The following is a 17384-nucleotide window of genomic DNA, read 5'->3' as shown; positions in this document are numbered from 1 at the left end:
GGCTCATTATATGGTCTGTTTTGGAAAATGTTTGCTGTCTTCTGGAGGAGGATGTGTGAGTTTGTGTTTGAAAAAAAGTTCTATAGATATTGAGTAGGTTCAGTCGGTTAATAATATTGGTTCTGAAAAATTAAATGATGGTGTTTTGTTGCTAGTTTTGTAAACAAAATAATTGGATAAATACTAGAAAAAAAAGAGTAACTAGACTACAAAAATAAAAAATTTCCAAAAGCTGAATCATAGTGTTAGAAAGGACAAGAAAAATGGAAGTGTTTTCGTCTTTTATGGGGAGTTACAAAGAACACTTCAGTTGTGACAGCATTCCGAAAGGTAAAATCACAACTTATATTTGGGAAGAGGTGTGAGTATTGGTGATTGCTAATATGTGTATATGTGTGTGTGTGCACGCAGAGAATGATCTGAGACTTTACCGTAGAAAGCGTGAAAATAATAAACCGGCCCAAGGAAGTAAAATCTTACAACCTCGACATTTTACATGCACCTGCAGAACCTAGTAATAGCATTACATTTGCCTTTAAGCTTTCTGTTTGATGCTATGGTATTTTTAATGACAACTAAGAACACCTGAAAGTAGCTAGCTGCCTTTTAAGTGGGAACAGGTATGTTTGGATCCTTCCCCCTTAGAAGACATTTCACAGGCGTGAATCCTAACCATTTCAGTTGTTCTAAGGGTAAACTTTAGAAATGGACATCACTAGTGGCCTTGGGGCAAATGAACATTCGAGACACAGACATTTCTACATCCTGCTCCCTTACCTCTCTTCCAGGAGCGAGCGCTCATCCTTCAGCGCCTCGTCATCAAGAGCTTCGATTCCCCAACGTATTGCCCAACGCATTGCCCAACGCACAGCACGTGTACAAAGGAAACGGCCCTGGACCTCTGGTGCAAATACTTTCTAGAGATTGGAATTCTCTGGTGGAAAGATGCTGGACGCACAGGCAGTGTTTGAAACTAGTGATGCTTTGCCTCTCTCTTTGTCTGTATTTAGTTGAGGTCTGTGAATAGTTGGGGAGTAATCACTATCTCCTAGGGTCTACCAGAGCAGAGACTGAGAACTCCTATGGTGCTGGCAGTGACTCACTCATCCTAACTCAGTTTTTGATTTCCTTTTTCTAGGTGATGTTTTTATGGAGTTGCTATGTTTTTTATATCACAACACATCATTATTGACTTTTTTTTAAGCCTTACAATCCACCTAAAAGTGGCTCTGCCTGCTTGTGGCACTGTTTCTTTGCTGTCCCCAGTGGGCATGGAAGCTGTGTCTGTAAGGCAATGAATGCTGTTGAGTAGTGCGAGCTGACTTAGATTCACTCTATCTTTCTTCTAGATCAGACTCTGCTCTATGGCATTGTATAGCCTTAGAGGGAGCGATCGGTGTCGGTCAGCACTCTGTTTTTTCTAGGTTTATAAAGTAGAATTGCTTAATATACATTTCTTCTTTCAGGAACCAGCCAAAGTCACAGAAAATCATGTTCTTGTTCCTGAACATAATGAAAAAGGTAACTAAAAAAAGAAAAGACAAACAGTTACACCACAATTTAATTAAATCACCCTCTAATATGAGTGAGTTTGTGGGAAAAATAATAAACAACCACACTGTTTATATTCTAATTTAATCTAACATTTTCATAAATATTAAATATTTTAAAATTTGATAGACACTTATAGTCATCAGAGAGGACCTGTTGTTATATAGGATCCATTGGCTGAAGTTGTGTTTATAAAACACAACACTAGTGCATCAATTAAAGAAAAATAAGAAATGAGTTTGCCACAGGGATCCTCTGAAACAGAAGAAGAAGAGGGGCCAGCACCATCACTACCACAATCGTCATGATCATCGTGACTAGGAAAGACCGTAGAGGGACGTGGTTAGCAGAATTTGCTGTTTCTGTTTACCATGAGAAAACATTTACAAACTTGTGTTGAGTTTCCCATAGCTTTAGAAGTTTTCATAGATGCCCAGACCTTTTGAGATGGTTTTAGGTAATGCTGAGGTCCCTACGGAAATCCATTTGTAGCTCATATTAGCTTCTGTATTTTATCCGTAGACAAAATGATTTAGTTCCGCCTGAGAGTACTTCCGGTAAAATTGAAAGGTTACTGAGGGTCAGTTGGCTGATCATCTCCACCACGTGTGAAGATTCTCTGGTTATGTTGGGAAAGGCAAACCAGGTTTTGAGTCTTTAGCATTGTTATCGAAATTAAACTGTTATGTCTGTAGAGAGTGTTTGTAGAAACACAGTTAAATGGAACTCTATTTCAGCAATGCTATTTATTTATTTATTGAGGGAGATAGGATTTGTTGCTTTTTATTTTTTGCTTTTCTCCTTTGTAGTTCTGGGGATTGAACTTTCGGAGTAAGCCACACCTCTAGGCTCTGTCTTTTCAAATCTGCATTTGCTTATCTTTAAATATTTTTATCTAGCACCTACTCCGGCTGATCTTTTAATGGGTGAAGTATCTTCATTTACTCTGGGGAAACCAGCTAGGTGGTGAGAGGCCGTGGCTAAAGAAAAGCGTCTCTATTAGCAAAGCTTGGGGTACACTGCTGAGGCATCCCAAGAGTCCACTAGGTCAAAAGCAAGGCATGACCTGAGGACGAAAAGATTTCTAGAGTCATGGCCTAGGCTAAGCTCTTCGGTTAACATCTGCAAAGATAGCAAACATGCCACCTTTCAGATATCTGAAAAGCCCCACGCTGTATGGAGGGATGAGAGCCAGACACAAGCAAATGCCTAGAGAACACACATGGGCTTTACGGTTGCCTCCTGGGACTTGCTCTCTCTCAGGCCTTCTGCTCTGATGGTTTGCTTTCAGTGTGTATGCCCTGCTGGAACAGTGATGTTGATTCTTCAGAGAGATGACTCCTTGTCTCCGCTTTTTCTCCCTCCCAAGGAGTTCTGCAGAAACCCTCTATCAGCTTCCAAAGTATCATAGAAGGAACCAAACATTTCCACAAAGACTTCCTAATTGGCGAAGGGGAGATATTTGAAGTGTACAGAGTGGAGATTCAAAACCAAACATATGCTGTTAAATTATTTAAACAGGTAAGGAACGAAGTTTTATCACAGACATCAATTCCACTTCTTTGCTCCTATTTCATATTAAGATGTGTCATTTTTCATTAACATTGAAAGGGCATAATTTGAAAATAAAATTTTACAAATGGAAATGAGATACGTGAGCTTAGGGTCAGGGTGGGGCTGAGAAATGAATAAGACACGAATGCCCGTCTTTAAGGGATGTGGTGAGGACCTCAAAATCTCCCGCAACCCCAGACATGCTGCTTGAGACAGACTTCTCTAAAAGTCACTCATGGCCCCAGGAACTTGAAGGAAGATCAGACTGGCTGGGCATTATGCCCTTAATCTCCACTCTAGGGGGGCAGAGGCGGGCAGATCTCTGTGAGTTTAGAGCTAGCCTGGTCTACAAAGAGATTTCTTGGCAAGCTAAGGCTGCACGGTGTGACCTTTTCTAAAAAACAAAAGAAGGGGGGGGGGATCAGATTGTGCACACTTGCTTAGTTCCAGCTGTGCCTTAGCCTCACAACCCTGGAGCTGTGCTGAGGACTGGTATAGATGATCTTCTGTTAGAGCTCAGCAAGTGAGGAGGAAGAACAGGCTCTGGCAGGACTACGTCAGTTTGCTGTTACCGTGGCAGAGACCTGCGAGAGTTAACTCGAAGCAAGAAAGACTGTTTTGGCTACAGCTAGAGGGGTTTTAGTCCATGTTCCATTTTGGTGCCATTGTGCTCTGACCTGCAGTGAGACACAGCATTGTAGTAGAATTGGGTAAATACAGCTACTCAGCTCATGATGGCCAAGAAAGGGGCATGGGAACAGCAGGGCCAGGGCATAGTCTTCTAGAACTCAGCCTCGGGGGTTTAACAAGGCTCCACAGCCATGTATGCGTGTGTGTGTGTGTGTGTGTGTGTGTGTGTGTGTGTGTACGTGTGTGTGCATATGTTGTCTGCCTGAGGAGCTCAGAGGCTTTGTATCCTCCTCCGCTAGAGCTTTCTGCAGCTTGCGCTGCCCGATGGATATGGACACAAGGAACCAAATTCCAGTCCTCTGAAAAGCAGTATGTGCCCCTAACTGCTAAATGCTTCCTGAGTCTTGAGTGCAAGAACTGTTTTGTTGATGTATCCAGTGGACCTGGGCTTTGCATTTTGACTGACTGTGTTTTTTCGTAAAGGTCCCCATCTGTTGGAAAGAAAAGTTTCCTTGATGAGGGGTGAGAACTATACTTAACTATGTCTGTAAGGACACGTATTTAGAATGTAGCCAAGGACCATACTGATTTGGTGAAGTGGTGGTTGTAGGGTCTCCTCTAAACTCCATGACTGCACCAGGCCTGGGCTAGCTTTCCAGTGCCAAGCGTGAGTCTCCTCTTGTTGAGAAGGTCTGAAGTCCAGTTAGAGAGTGGTTGGTCCCCACCAAGGTGTGTCTGCCACTGCTGGTCATTGTTGAGACACCAAACATTGCTGTAAAAGTTCCCACATGTACCTGGCGTTGCGAACTGTTACTTAAGCTAAGGCAAAGTCCCTGGGAACAGTAAGAAGGAGCAAAATGCAATGGACCCAACCCAGTTACTGGTGGAGGGACTGGGAGGTACAGAACGGAAGGAGTCTGAAGTGATTCCTGCTTGCGGCTTCTTTCAGACACTTTTATGTGATTATTAACTGAGTTCTTCAATGCCCTTAAATTGCATTTTGTATCAGCAATCTTACACAGAAAATTGGATTGTAAAACCATTCCAAGGCCAGAATATAGGCCCTTGGGACCCAGTTGAAGCCAGGTTTTTATTTTATTTATTTTATTTTTTTTATTTTTGTACTATTAACGAGTCCCTGGTCCCACTGGCGTTCTCTCTCATGGATGAACCTAAGGCCACCTCCCTGAAGGGTCTCTCTCGTCTTCTCCCTGCGGTTGCTACCAACTGTGCATGCCCTTTTGGACTTTTCACTACGTTGACTTTGGGATGGCATGCTCTTGCCTATAGGTTCCCTTTTACCTCCTTTCTTGATTGCATTCTACCGTCTAGCATGGCTCCCGTGACCTGACTCCGCTACCGCATCATTTCCTTGTCTTGAAGGCTTCAGCTGCATTTCCAACAGGAGGAACAGACTTCCGCTTGAGAACTTCCATTTCTTTGTGCATCTACAGGGCTCTCTTTCGTACTTGCTCAACGGGTGTCTGTTGAGTAGTTTAAAGGAAGGCCATGCAGGTCATTTTCAAGAAATTAGCAGTATGAAGTCCTGTTGTACCTGGTGGCACTACAGTATAGCTCCCTCTTAGGAGGGAAGTGGAAGTGCAGGGCTTTTGCCCCCCCTTTCTTCCCCACCCCGTTTTTTACCCAACAACACGCACAAGCAAATGGAGGACATAACCATGCCAACACCTTTTAATGAGTTAACTACATACTTTTCTAAAGGAATGCATTCAAACACTGGGGTGATACCTTTAATAACACTTCTCAAAGGCCCGGAAGTGGAGAATTTTATCAAATGGTCGGATCTGTGCTTCTCAGCTCCCTGTACTTCCAGTCACCGGACAGCCTCTTACAATGGCTGATTTGGATTTGGCAGGTCTGGGCAGCAGCTCTGCAGGAGGGCTAGTGTTCCTCAGCAGTGCCCAGCCACATGAAGTCTTTTGTTCACAAACCACATTCAAGTCCCGGGTTTACAGAGACAAAATCATGAGTCTCTTTGTTTACCAGATTAAGCAACAACAAACAAACAAAAAGCCTGTGACTGAGAAACAGCAAGTGCAAGGGAGAGACCTCATCTCCCTGAATAGACTTCCAATATGTAGGCTGTAATGAAGTAGTTCTTGCCAATGATTAGCGGGCCGGGTTTATTGGTTTTAATTCAACTTGGACAGTGGTACCCAGAATTCCCCTTGGATTTTGATGATGATAGAGCTCTAAACACTTCATTTTCTAGCAAGTTGCAAATGAGGATATTATAGCCAGGACCTAGGAGCGGCTTAATGTTTTTAATGTTAGAAGCAAGAAGCTTGAGATACGGGGATGTACAGTGTTACAGAAGTGAAGACACCAAGAATGTGCCATCTACATCTAAGTGCTCAGTACGATGTTATTGAAGTTATTAATTTATTCAGTACCTGCATCACTGGATCTTGGCGTGATGGTGGTGATGATGGCTGTGCAGGGTCTTCCTGTGCAGACCCAGGGTGACCTCACACTCACAGAGATATGTCTGTCTGCCTCCTGATTGATCCTGAGATTAAAGCTTGGCCCCACTTCTCTAGATCTGAGGCATTTCAGTAAGAAGCCACAACTTCCTTTGGATAGTAGGCACATCTTTTCAAAATTAATGCAAAAAAAGCTGAATTGACATATGCAAATGAGCCAACTCATAAATGGTGGGAGTTCGCAAAGAACACAGGTAACATAATTGTGTGTGTGTGAGATCAGTGAGGTGTTTCTATCATTGTGGAATTTTTCTGTGAATGCGTTATATTTTATAATTTATGTGTCTGAAACTGGTGAGTCTGAATATGAGATTTGCAATGTGGCAGACTGCAGTAAAAACTTTCAATTCAAGAGTCTTGTAAGTCTAGCTTGGAAGTTAAAATGCTTTTGAAAATCGGATGAATGCTAAGGATTCTCTCCCTGGGGGTTTGCGGTGGGGGGACTCAATCTGTATCAAAAAGGGAAACTAGCTCTTAAACCCTTTTCTTTTTCTTTCTTGTATGACATTCAGGAGAAAAAACTGCAGTTTAAGAAGCACTGGAAGAGATTTCTGTCGGAACTGGAAGTTTTTCTCCTGTGAGTGCCTTTGTTTTCCTCGGATCTTCCAGCTGTGTTTGACATGGCTGGCCCTGAATTAGTGCGGGTTGGATGTTAGAACGTTGTGTACACTTTTGTCATCTGCTTTGGTGTATTCCCTCAAAGAGATTTTAAAACAGAGCCCTCCCTTCCGTGCTTCATTTGGACATCTTGGAACAGGAAAGTGTCGCAAGGAAGTGGGTTAAATTGCGTGTGACTAACACAGCTGAACAGTGATTCTTCGCATCGCATGCGTGTCCCCTCCCCTGCCTTGGAGATGTTTCAGTTGAGAGACTCTTTCATCAGGGTGGCTCTCTTCAGAGAGAGAGTTTTAGACAAAGAAATCAAGGGCTTTTGATGTTTGTATGATCTTCCAGGGAATTCATTCATGAATCTGGGGGTCCCTGGATGGTAAAGTTAAATGGCTTCATTTTTATATGACTTCACAAGTACAGCTGTGCAGCCTTGCTCACTGGAAGCCCCTGACACTGGGGAACCCATCACCTGTCACAAAGAGAAGATGCTTTTCCCTGGAGTTCTGGGAACAGATATGTGAGACGAGGTGGAGAGGGAAGTGGGGAGAGAAACATTATGTTGTATCCTGTCCCTTTAGAGCCAGAGCCAGGGACTAGAATCATGCAGTCCAGATGTTGTAATAGGTTTTTATAGTTTCCCTTGTTTGTTTATTAAGGTCAGATCCAGACATTTCAAATTCTGAGAAGCACAAAAGGGTAAATTTAGAGAAGCAGTGTCTTCTCCCTCTACCGAGTTGATTAGCAGCTGGGTATATATATTCTTGGAGGTCTGTTACAGCCACACGAACACATTTGGTGTCTTAGTTTCATCCTTTCACACAAAGGTAACACAGCACGTGGTTCACTTTGCTCATCCTTCTCCTGTTCTGTTCTGTGCTCCGCTGTAGCTTCCTTTTGTTGAGAGGTTCAAATGTCTAATCTTTTTTAACTCAAGAATGCTGCACCATCTTAGGGGAAAAAAAAAAAAAAGAACATTTCCATTGTTAAAGAAATTTTGTTTTAGGGTCTGTATGCTGTCAGATCTTTTATTTAAGTTTCTGATGCATGGATCAAGTCAGTGCTGTGTTTTTATTTGTGTTTTAAGACTTGTTCTTTCCATTCCTCTTTCCTTGGTAAGAAGGGGCTATTTCTTTCCCCACTGTGTATTTTCCACCTCCTAGTCAGGGTTTTAGTCGATGATGTACATACGGATTGGGTTATCTTTGGAGCCTCTATTCTGTGCCACTGATCACTGGGACTACTTTCTGCCAATGCCGGCTGATTTGATTACTAAGGCATCCTGATGCTACTTTAAATCAGGGTTCTGCTTTCTCGTGTGACTTTGATTGTTTGAAGTCTTTCATGGTTTCATATGGTCTCTAGGATTGCCCCTGCAGTGAAAATGTCACAATTTTGATAAGGATCACATCAAATCTGCAGCTTTCTTTGGGCAGCTTGGGCACTTTGGCAGGATTAATTCTTGCAAAGCACGATGCCAGATGAATCTTCCTGTTTGCTTTTGTCTCTAATTCTCTTATCAATGTAGTTTTAAGTGTACAGATCATTTATCTCTGTGGTTAAATTTACGCCTTAGGATTTTATTCTCTCTGTTGTCTTAGGAACAGATACTTTTCCTCATTCTTTATTCTGGTAGCTCATGGTGAATATAGAGAAATAGCATCGATTTTATATGTTGATTTTGTATTGGAAGAATTTAGCGAACTCATCAGTTCCAGCCTTTTGTGTGTGCATGAAATCTTTCAGGATTTCTACGTATGAGGTCATGTAACAACCAAACTGGGACAATTGAACTGTCTCCTTTCTAGCCTTTCTTTCTTCTCCGGCCTCCTTGCTCTAGTTAGCAGTGCTATGCTGCATAGGAGTATGGGCCTCAGTCTCACTCCCACTCCCTAAGGAAAATACACTTGTCATGATGAGTTATGTCATTAGGTAGGAGCTTATTATATGTGGCATTTATTGTACTGAGGCCCATTATCTCCATAATTCATTGAGCGTTCTATCTTGAAGGGCCTTGAATTTTGATAGAAGCTTTCCCTGCATCTCTTGAGATGATCACATGACCTTTTTGCCTTCACTAGGACAGTGTGGTGTATTATTGGCCTTCACTAGGACAGTGTGGTGTATTATTGGCCCTCACTAGGATAGTGTGGTGTATTATTGGCCTTCACTAGGATAGTGTGGTATATATATTATTGGTCATTTTGTGCATGTTATATTGTTCTTGAATCCCAAAGATATAATTCTATTTTATCAGGGGATGTGGTTTTATAATAATATTTGAAGTCTTTGAAGTTCATACACTGTCTTTGACTGTACTTCCTGCCATTTCCCCACTCCTACCAGGTCCACCTCTCTACCTTCACCTTCCGATCCTTCTAACTTTAAGGGTTCTTTTTGTCTTCTTTTTTAATCCACTAGAACTCTTTTTTATATTTTATTTTTATTTTTTAAAAAAGAAAACAAACTATCTTTTTTCATCATACATACCAATCCAAGTTCCAACTCCCTCCCCTCATCCCATTCCCTCCACACACTCTCCCACCTCACTCCCATCCACAGAGAGGGTAAGGCACATTGCTTTGAGGAAGGTCCAAGGCCCTCCCTACTATATCTAGGCTGAACAAGGTATTCATCCAAAGACATTAGGTTCCCAAACAGCCAGTACTAGCAGTAAGGATAAACCTTGGTGCCACTGCCAGTGGCCCCTCATTCTGCCCCAGCCATGCAACTGTCAACCACATTCAGAAGGACTAGTTTGGACCTATGCTTGTTCATTCCCTGTCCGGCTGCAGTTGGTGAGCTCCCATTAGCTCAGGTAAACTGTTTCAGTGGGTGAACCCATCATGGTCTTGACCTCTTTGTTCATATTCTCATTCCTCCCACTCTTCAGCTGGACTTGGGGAGATCAGTTCAGTGCCCTGCTGTGGGTCTCTGCCTCTGTTTCCATCAGTTGCTGGATGAAGGTTTTATCAGTTTTACTATAGGGCAAGGCCAGTTCAGGCATCCTCTCCTCTACTGCTTAGGGTCTTAGCTGGGGTCATCCTTGTGGATTCCTGGGAATTTCTTTTGAGCCAGGTTTCTTACTAGCCCCATAATGGCTCCCTCAATCAAGATATCTCTTTCCTTGCTCTCATCTCTGTCCTTCCTCCATCTCGACTATCCTGTTCCCTCAAGTTCTCTTCTCCTCTCCCCTTCTCCCCCTTACTTCCCCTTCCATTCTCCCTTCTCCCCCCACACTTGTGCTCCCAATTTTGTCAGGCAATCTTGTCTATTTCAACTTTCCATGTGTTTTACTTAGGGTTCATCTTGTACTTAGTTTCTCTAGGATCCATGAACTATAGTCTCAATATCCTTTGTTTATAGCTAGTATCCACTTATGAGTGAGTACATATCATATTCATCTTTTTGGATCTGGGTTACCTCACTCGGGATGGTGCTTTCTAGTTCCATCCATTTGCATGCAAATTTCAGAATGTCATTGTTTTTATCGCTGAGTAGTACTTTAATGTGTAAATGTACCACATTTTCTTTATTCATTCTTTGGTTGAGAGGCATCTAGGTTGTTTCCAGGTTTTGGCTATTATGAATAATGTTGCTATTAACATAGCTGAACAAATGTCTTTGTAGTATGATTGAGCACCTTTTGGGTATATGCCCAAGAATGGTATTGCTGGATCCTGAGGTAGGTAAACTCCTAATTTTCTGAGAAATAGCCAATACTGATTTCCAAAGTGGTTGTACAAGTTTGCATTCCCACCATCAATGGATGAGTGTTCCCCTTACTCCACATTCTCTCCAGCATAAACTGTCATTGGTGTTTTAGATCTTAGCCATTCTTACTGGTGAAAAATAGTATCTCAGAGTTATTTTGATTTTCATTTTCCTGATGGCTAAGGATGTTGAACATTTCCTAAAGTGTCTTTCAGCCATTTTGAGATTCTTCTGTTAAGAATTCTCTGTTTAGGTCTGTGTCCCATTTTTTTAATTGGGTTGTTTGAAATTTTGATGTCCAATTTCTTGAGTTCTTTATATATTTTGGAGAGCAGTCCTTTGTCTGATATGGGGTTGGTGAAGTTTTTTTTGCCATTTAGTAGGCTGCCTTATTATCTTATTGACTGTGTTCTTTGCTTTACAGAAGCTTCTCAGTTTCAGGAGGTCCCATTTATTTATTATTGCTCTCAGGGTCTGAGCTACTGGTACTATATTTAAGAAGTAGTTTCCTGTGCCAATGCATTGAAGGCTACTACCTACTTTCTCTTCTATCAGGTTAAGTGTGGTCAGAATTATATTGAGGCCTTTAATACATTTGGACTTGAGTTTTGTGCATGGAGATAGATATGGATCTATTTTCATTCTTCTACATGCTGACATCCAGTTATGCCAACATCATTTGTTGAAGATGCTTTCTTTTTTTCCATTGTATAATTTTATTTTCTTTGTCAAAATCAGGTGTTCATAGGTGTGTGGATTAATATCTGTGTCTTTGATATAATTCCATTGGTCAACCTCTCTGTTTTTATGCCAATACCAAGCTGTTTTTATTACTGCAGCTCTGTAATAGAGCTTGATGTCAGGGATGGTGATGCCTCCGGAAGTTTCTTTATTATACAGGAGTGTTTTGTTTATCTTGGGTTTTTTTTTTATTTTCTTATGAAGTTGATTATTGTTCTTTCAAGGTCTGTGAAGAATTATGTTAGTAATTTGATGGGGATTGCATTGAATCTGTAGATTGTTTTTGGTAGGATTGCCATTTTCATTATGTTGATTCTACCTATCCAAGAACATGGAAGATCGTTCCATTTTTCTGATATCTTCTTCAGTTTCTTTCTTCAAAGACTTAAAGTTCTTGTTGAATAGGTTTTTCATTTCTTTGGTTAGTGTTACCCCAATATATTTTATGTTATTTGTGGCTATTGTGAAAGGTGATGCTTCTCTGATTTCTCTCTCAGCTTATTTATCATTTGTATATGGGAGGGCTACTGATTTTTTTTTTGAGTTGATCTGTATCCTACCACATCACTGAAAGTATTTATCTGCTGTAGGAGTTCCCTGGTAGAGTTTTGGAGGTCATTTATGTACACTATTATATCATCTGCAAATAACCAAAGATTGCCTTTTTCCTTTCTAATTCGAATCCCCTTGATCTCCTTTTGTTTTCTTATTGCTATAGCCAGAACTTCAAGAACAATCTTGAATTGATATGGAGAGAGTGGACAGTCTTGTCTTGTTCCTGTTTTAGTGGAATTGCTTTAAGTTTCTCTTCATTTAAATTAATGTTGGCTGTAGGCTGGCTGTATGTTGCTTTTATTATATTTAGATATGTTCCTTGTATCTCTGCTCTCTCCAAGACCTTTATCATGAAAGGTCAAAAAGGGTGTTTCAGCATCTAATGAGATGATTATATAGGTTTTTCTTTCAGTTTATTTATATGATGGATTACATTGATAGATTTTTGTGTGTTGAACCATCCCTGCATCTCTGGGATGAAGCTGGTGGATAATTTTTTTTATGTTTTCTTGAATTTAGTTTGCCAGTATTTTACAGAGTATTTTTGCATCTATGTTCATGAGTGAGATTGTTCTGTAATTCTCTTTCTTGGTTGAGTTTTTGTATGGTTTTGGTATCAGGGTAACTGTTTGACAGTGTCCTTTCTGTTTCTATTGTGTGGAACACTTTGAGGACTATAGGTATTAGCTTTTCTTGGATGTTCTGGTAGAATTCTGCACTGAAACCATCTGGCCCTGGGTTATTTTTTTTGGTTGGGAGGCTTTTGATGACAGCTTCTATTTCCTTGCAGTTTATAGGTCTATTTAAATTGCTCACCTGGTCTTGATTTAATTTTGGTATATGGTATCTATCCAGAAAATTGTCCATTTCTTTTACATTTTCCAATTTTGTGGAGTACATGTTTTTGTAGTATGACCTAATGATTCTCTAGATTTCCTCTGTGTCTGTTGTTATATATCCTCTTTTTCATTTCTGATCTTGTTAATTTGGATGTTTTCTCTCTTCCCTGGAAGGTCATTTATGTACACTATCATATAATCTGCAAATAACTAAAGGTTGACTTCTTCCTTTCTAATTCAAATCTAAAGCTTGTGCATTAGAGTTCCTCTCTTGGTCCTCTCTGTGTGGATCCAGCCTGTGTCTTAGCATTCCTCTGAGGTTGGGGGATAGGTGTGGGGTTGGAAGGCTTGGAGGTGGAGTAGGATTTGTAGCTTTCGGGGTCCAATGAGTGAGATAGGGGTGTTGGAGCAACCTACCTGCAGGAAACTCACCTGCTGTCTGGTGAAGCCTAGGCAGGTGGGGGAGGGGCCAGGGGTTTTGCCCCACTATGGAGGGCCTAGAGAGTGAGATGTCCTGCCTGGTGGCTGGTCATTCACCTCTTGATCCTCTCTGCATTGTAGCAAGCTGTGTTTCAGAGTTCCACTGAGGTTGCAGTAGGATAGGGGAGTTTGGGGCAGGGTGGGGTTTGTAGTTTAAAGGATCTGATGGATGGGGTGGGTAATGGGGCAATCTACCTACTGGAAACTCCCTGCATGCTGTCTAGAGAAGCTGAGGCAGGTGGGGGAGGGCCAGGGGTTTTGCTCCTGTATGGAGAGCCTAGAGAGAGGGGTGTACCCTTGGGTGTCTGATCACTCACCTTGGTCCTCTCTGTATTGTAGCAGGCTGTGTTTCAGAGTTCCCCATTAGATCCCTTTTTGTTTGTGTGTTTGCTTGGTTTTGATTTTGGTTTTTGAAACAGTGTTTCTCTTCTGTACCCTTGGCTGTCTTGGAGCTGACTCTGTAGACCAGACAGGGATGAAACTCCGAGATTGCCTGCCTCTGCCTCCTGAGTTTAAATTCCTCCTGGGATTAAAGGTGTAGGCAACCACACCTGGCAAGAGGCAGATGTCTTAATTCCTGAATATAGTGATAGACACCTTCTCAGGGAGTTGAAACAGCCTGACTACATTTGCACAGTTGTCATAAAGACAGGGATGCAAGCCCAAGTTTGTGTGTCCTTCCAGTCTGTCTGCTGAGTCTCACCATGGAAACTTGTGTTGTTTTGCCAACGGTGACCATTTAGAAACACTTTCTGAACTGATTTCAGTTAGTATCAGATTTGCTGGTCTGAGTTCTATCTAACTTAAAATTCTATGAACTTAAAAGTTAGTTGCTAGGGAAATTATTGGTGGCGTGAGTTTGTAGGCTCGGAAGAAGCAGTTCCACCCCAGTGCCTTTCCGTGTTGATTCCTCACTAACATCTGATCTATTTATTTTTTTTTCTGCTTGATCAGTAACATTTAAAAATAGGCAAATTGTGGGTCTAGACAGATGGCTCAGCAGTTAAGAGCACTGGGTGCTCTTGCAGAGGACCCAGGTTTGATTCTCTGAACCCACACGTCAATTCACAACCATTTATGGTGACTGATTCCAGTTCAAGGGGATCTGATTCCCTCTTCTGGCCTCGACAGGCATCAGACACATAAGTGGTGGATAGACATAGTTGCAGGCAAAACAATATGCATAAAATAAAATAAAAATTAAAAATTGTCATTTCTGTTGTGACTTCCTTGCCTCTATGATGTCTCCTATCCCCTGCTTTCCAAATGACGTTTATCCCTGCATTATTCTAGGTTGGAGGAGAAACAGCAAGGCAGTGCACAGATTATCTGGTTAAGCAGCTCGGCATACCTCCTCAGTTTATTACTATACCACTGTTTTCCAACTGTGCAATCTGAGTCATAATAATAAGTGTAGGAATCTTATTTTTGACATGTTTTAAAATAAAGTCTTTCCATATGTTTGTGTGTGTTTATAGGTACAGAGGTGTTGGAGGGAGGCCACTTGTTCCTCCCTGCTGCCCAGCTAGCTTAGCCCCGAAACAACCACACAGATATCGTATTAATTAAGTCACTGCTTGGCCCATTAGCTCTAACTTCTTATTGGCTAACTCTTATATCTTAATTTAACCCATTTCTATTAATCTGTGTATCGCCACATGGCAGTGGCTTACTGGGTAAAATTCCCAGCGTCTGTCTCTGGCGGATCCATGGTGTCTCCTCCGCCTCTGCCTCCTTTCTCCCAGCATGCCATTTAGTTTTCCCCGCCTACCTAAGTTCTGCCCTATCAACAGTCTAAGGCACTTTCTTTATTCATTAACCAATGAAAACAATACAGAGACAGAAGGACCTCCCACACCACAGATTATACACACACACACACACACACAGAGACATTCTGGCGTGTTTGAGGCAAGAGAGATATACCAGATAAATATATATACTATATAAATCTATGCATGTGTATTTAAGAGAGTATATTTGTGCTTGTAGGAAATTTGCTACAAAAGAAGCAAATTATAAATCTTTATAAGTAGAGCATTTTTTTACAGCTTCATTTATTTTAATGTTCCCAAATATGTCCAAAACATAGCAGGCACTCAGCTTATTAAATGGAGCTCACAGTCTGCGTATTTCACATTTCACAGTTATCTGGTGTGTTAGTACCTTTAGTTGCTGCTATGCCAAGACACCTGACCAAAAAGGCTTAAGGAAACGAAGGTTTGTTCAGGCTCATGGTTTGAGAGCACAATCCATCATGGCAGGAAGTCACGTGGTGGGATTGTGAGGTACCTGGTCTTACTGAGTCCAGAGTCTGGAAGCAGGAAGATGAGGTTCTTGTGGTTGGCTTGCCTTGCCCTTTTTATTCGTTTCTGGACCCTCGCCCAGGAGCCGGTGCTGCCCGCATGCGGTGTTTTCTCATGTGATTCTAATTAATCAAGTCAACAATGAGGATTAGCCATCACACCTGGAGTGTGTTTATGACCTTCATAAACCAATGACAACAAAGGATTAGAGCTTATTTTGGTTAATTGAGTAGGATAGGAGCTAAGAAATATATATTGTACCAGTGTAGAAATCTGTCATTTAAAGTCAGTGTCATGATTTTATACTTCAAGCTACTATTGTGTGGATTTTAGATAACAATACAAGCTTTGGAAAGACATGACTATCCTTTTCCTGTTTGTAACCGGGGTTTAACAGGGCATCTGAGGTAGGAATGCTCCATTAGTGGGTGGATAAGACAAGCTTCGCTAATCCTGTGTTTTTGTGATTACTGAAACAGATAGGTCTCAATCACGTCATAATTATCTACTTAACAAAATAAAGAGGAGACACAGTTTTGTATCAGTTAAAATAAGTTGTTATGCCTGCGTCACTGGCCCCCCAGTGACCACCAGAGTCCAAGTTCATATGCAAAAGCAAAGAGCCTTTATCGCAGGCTCAAGTTGACTCTGTCCTTTCAACACAGTGGTTGGGTTAGGGAGAGCATTGAGCTCAGCTCTGGCAGGGTTTTAAGGACTAAAGAATGGGGGTGAATGGGGGAATTCCAGCATCAGAAGGGGGTTGAACTCCTGCTGGGCAGGAGTGGAGCAGCCAGAGTCCTGTCAAACAGGGATTGGTAACTGCTTGCTGCAAAAAAATTATCAACCATATACAAGTTAGGTGAGCTAGTCTTACAGTTCTGGAACACCTAGTACTTGTTTGTCTCAGTTCTGATCGGTCCCCCGCAGGGAACAAAAACAGTCTGTGGTTTTTCCTGGTTACTGTAAGGGTGAGGCCTAGTCCTAGTACTGTTAGTTTGCAGCCTGTCATGGCTGCAGGAGTGCTAAGTGAGGCCTCTTCAAAGTGAATATGTAATCGTGTTTTCCTTTCTGTATGAAGTTCTCCACATCTCAAACCTTAAGAAATCAATGCTTCCTTAAATTTTAATACTTCTATTTTAGTATATTATTTTTATTTACATGCCGACAGTCAATCAAAAGGGGGTAGAGCTAGCACTTGTTGCAACTGCCAATGGAATTCTTGTCTCTCGGCCTAACTTAGTCTCACTTTAGAACTGTTTCCCATCATTCCTAATTAGTCTCATTCACCTTCTCTTTGAGTGATGGACTTGACAGTTTCAAATTTTCTGGTTCAAGGTTCCGTCATCCTCACATACTAGAGCTGGCTGCATATTTCACTGAGATGGAGAAGCTTTGCCTAGTTCATCCATATATGAGCAACGGGACGCTTTTCGACAGACTACAGTGTGCAGTAAGTCAGGGCTACCTGGGGTAAAGGGGAGCTGTTGGCCTTGGAGGGAGCTGAGAGGTGGGGTGAGCTCACACATGGGGGGTATTCAGGAATGCTTCCTGGGGAAGCAGAGCCCCTCTCAAAGGTTGCCTGAACACACAAGTCACTGGGTTTTGTGTAATATTGTCACATAAATAGGCAAGTTTATAATGTATCTCAACTTCTCTTAGCATGTTGTATTTAGGTGGGCACAGGGCCGGGCCAACCAAAACCAGGGTCTTACGCATGCTAAGCAAGGATTTTACCGCTGAGCTGTACTCTCAGCCTACTGGCTACAGTTTAACTATAGTTAAAAATTGTTAGGTATTTCCCTAGACCAGTGGTTCTCAACCTTCCTAATGCTGCGACCCTTTAATGAAGTTCCTCATGCTGTGGTGACCCCTAACTATAAAATTTTTCATTGCTACTTTAC

At 41.7% G+C, this 17384-nt stretch overlaps 1 protein-coding gene across 2 annotated transcripts in view; it reads left to right on the top strand.

The window, feature by feature from the left end:
• Irak3 (interleukin 1 receptor associated kinase 3) overlaps positions 1-17384 on the top strand; it is a 93135-nt gene that overhangs the window by 58189 nt on the left and 17562 nt on the right. For both annotated transcript variants that reach the window (XM_050165504.1, XM_050165503.1), the window contains 5 exons: positions 789-904; positions 1467-1521; positions 2921-3072; positions 6752-6816; positions 16819-16933. In XM_050165504.1, coding sequence (XP_050021461.1) covers positions 789-904; positions 1467-1521; positions 2921-3072; positions 6752-6816; positions 16819-16933 — 503 coding nt within the window. The remainder of the gene's footprint in view (positions 1-788; positions 905-1466; positions 1522-2920; positions 3073-6751; positions 6817-16818; positions 16934-17384) is intronic.

The sequence above is a fragment of the Alexandromys fortis genome, unplaced genomic scaffold (assembly GCF_014885135.2).
Source record: "Alexandromys fortis isolate MF-2015 unplaced genomic scaffold, M_Fortis_MF-2015_v1.1 scaffold_154, whole genome shotgun sequence".
NCBI classification, from domain to species: domain Eukaryota; kingdom Metazoa; phylum Chordata; class Mammalia; order Rodentia; family Cricetidae; genus Alexandromys; species Alexandromys fortis.
This window is presented reverse-complemented; position numbering and strand designations above follow the sequence as displayed.